Source organism: Abrus precatorius, unplaced genomic scaffold (genome assembly GCF_003935025.1).
Source record: "Abrus precatorius isolate BTA unplaced genomic scaffold, Abrus_2018 Scaffold9, whole genome shotgun sequence".
Classification (NCBI taxonomy): Eukaryota; Viridiplantae; Streptophyta; class Magnoliopsida; order Fabales; family Fabaceae; genus Abrus; species Abrus precatorius.
In genome coordinates this window covers 23513204-23514878 of record NW_020874439.1, presented here as the reverse complement: position 1 = coordinate 23514878, position 1675 = coordinate 23513204, and the positions used below count along the sequence as shown (strand labels likewise).

General features: G+C 34.0%; 1 protein-coding gene across 1 annotated transcript; it reads left to right on the top strand.

Annotated features, from left to right (window-relative positions):
• Window positions 1-542: 542 nt before the first annotated feature.
• LOC113851058 (agamous-like MADS-box protein AGL62) lies at window positions 543-1259 on the top strand. The gene has a single exon (XM_027481546.1). It carries the CDS (start codon window positions 543-545, stop codon window positions 1257-1259), a length of 717 nt encoding a protein of 238 aa, XP_027337347.1.
• The last annotated feature ends 416 nt before the right edge of the window (window positions 1260-1675 follow it).

The following is a 1675-nucleotide window of genomic DNA, read 5'->3' as shown; positions in this document are numbered from 1 at the left end:
AAATGCCCATTCTCCCTCCTCCAAAAGAAGAAAAAGAAAATTAATATGTGGAAAATAACAATGTTATTATCTTTCTTTATATCAGTACATATAAAGAGGGATTACAATTAACAAGGTAAAATAAAATTAGAAATTATGATTTTAAAAAGATTTTTTACAAAATTGAAAAGCGATTATGAATCAAGATTGGGATTACCATTTTTAAAACGATTACGATCGATAACGACACAATCAATGCAATTAATCACCATCCTATTTTTTTGAATTTGATATAAATTATTACTACTATCTTAAAACTCAGTACAATACATTGCCCAAACATTATTCGAATTTCAAAATATTAGTATAACACAGTCATTAATTACATAAAAGAAAAATTAATGGCACTAGTTATAGATTTGAATCATGAAAAGATATTAGTGAAGGAGAAGAATAAGGAAGATTGAGGGAGTGGGTAATAAAAGGGAAAACTCACCTCAAATCTCAGCACAATATCGAACCATTCTCTCCTCTGAGTGTTTTCTTCTTTTGCATGCATAGCAATGGCGTCTAATGGAGCAACCACTTCAGCAAAGCCAAAAACAATAAGGAGAAAGATTGAGATCAAGAAAGTGGAACAGAAAAGCAGGCGTCACGTGACTTTTTCCAAACGCAAATTGGGGCTTTTCAATAAACTCACCGAACTTTCCATTCTGTGCCATGCAGAAACCGCTTTGATCGTTACGTCTCAAAACGGCAAGCTCTATTCGTGTGGCTACCCTGATGCTGACGCCGTCATTCGCCGTTATCTCACGGGAGCGTCTCCGCAATGTGGCAGTAAACGGAAGCAACAAGAGTTAACTGAAAGCCTAAGGCTAGAATACGAGGCCTCTCAAAATCACTTATTAGAAGAGAAAACGCGTTTGCAAGAGATTAAAGAAGAGTCAGAGAAGAATAGCTTTGGGTTTTCATCGTGGTGGAACCATTCCATTGAGGATATGAGTTTGGATAATCTTGAACAGTTTAAGTCTTCTTTGGAAGGTTTGAAGCTTAACTTAGTTGCGGCGGTGCAAAATGAGAAGCTTGCGGTGGTGCAAAATGACAAGTTCAATTGTGAATTTCCACCTTTGCCACTTGCAGTTGTTCCACCGCCACAGTTGCCAAACTCGTTGATTCAGCGTCTTAGTGAACATCAAGTTCATGATTATTGGAATAGTGGTGGTGATGGTATTGATTACCTTCCATTTAAATTTCCTAGGAGTAGTTTTGCCCATTATTAGTTGCTTTGATAGTTATGGTTCTATATGTATGTTTTCTTTTTTCATGTTTGATGTTGACATATGGTTTATAATTTCAATATGATATTCGTTTATGATAATATTCGTAAAAGTTTAGAAAAGAATATATATATATATATAACAATATATACATACATATATATAGAAGTAATTTTCTATTGTGCAATTTGGGTATACAATTTTTTTCGTGATGTTCTTACTTAGGATTTTATGACAAACTTTGTGTCTCCTTTAGAATGTTTTAGAGTTAAATTTATTTTGCCCTTTTTTATGTTTTGGATCGATTGTCTTCCTACAATCTTAGTGTTCATGTCATTGAACAAGAAGTCCTTGCAAGTTCATGTCATCGAGAAACTAGGAAAATTATGGGTAATATATAAAAGGAAACTGAATCCTCC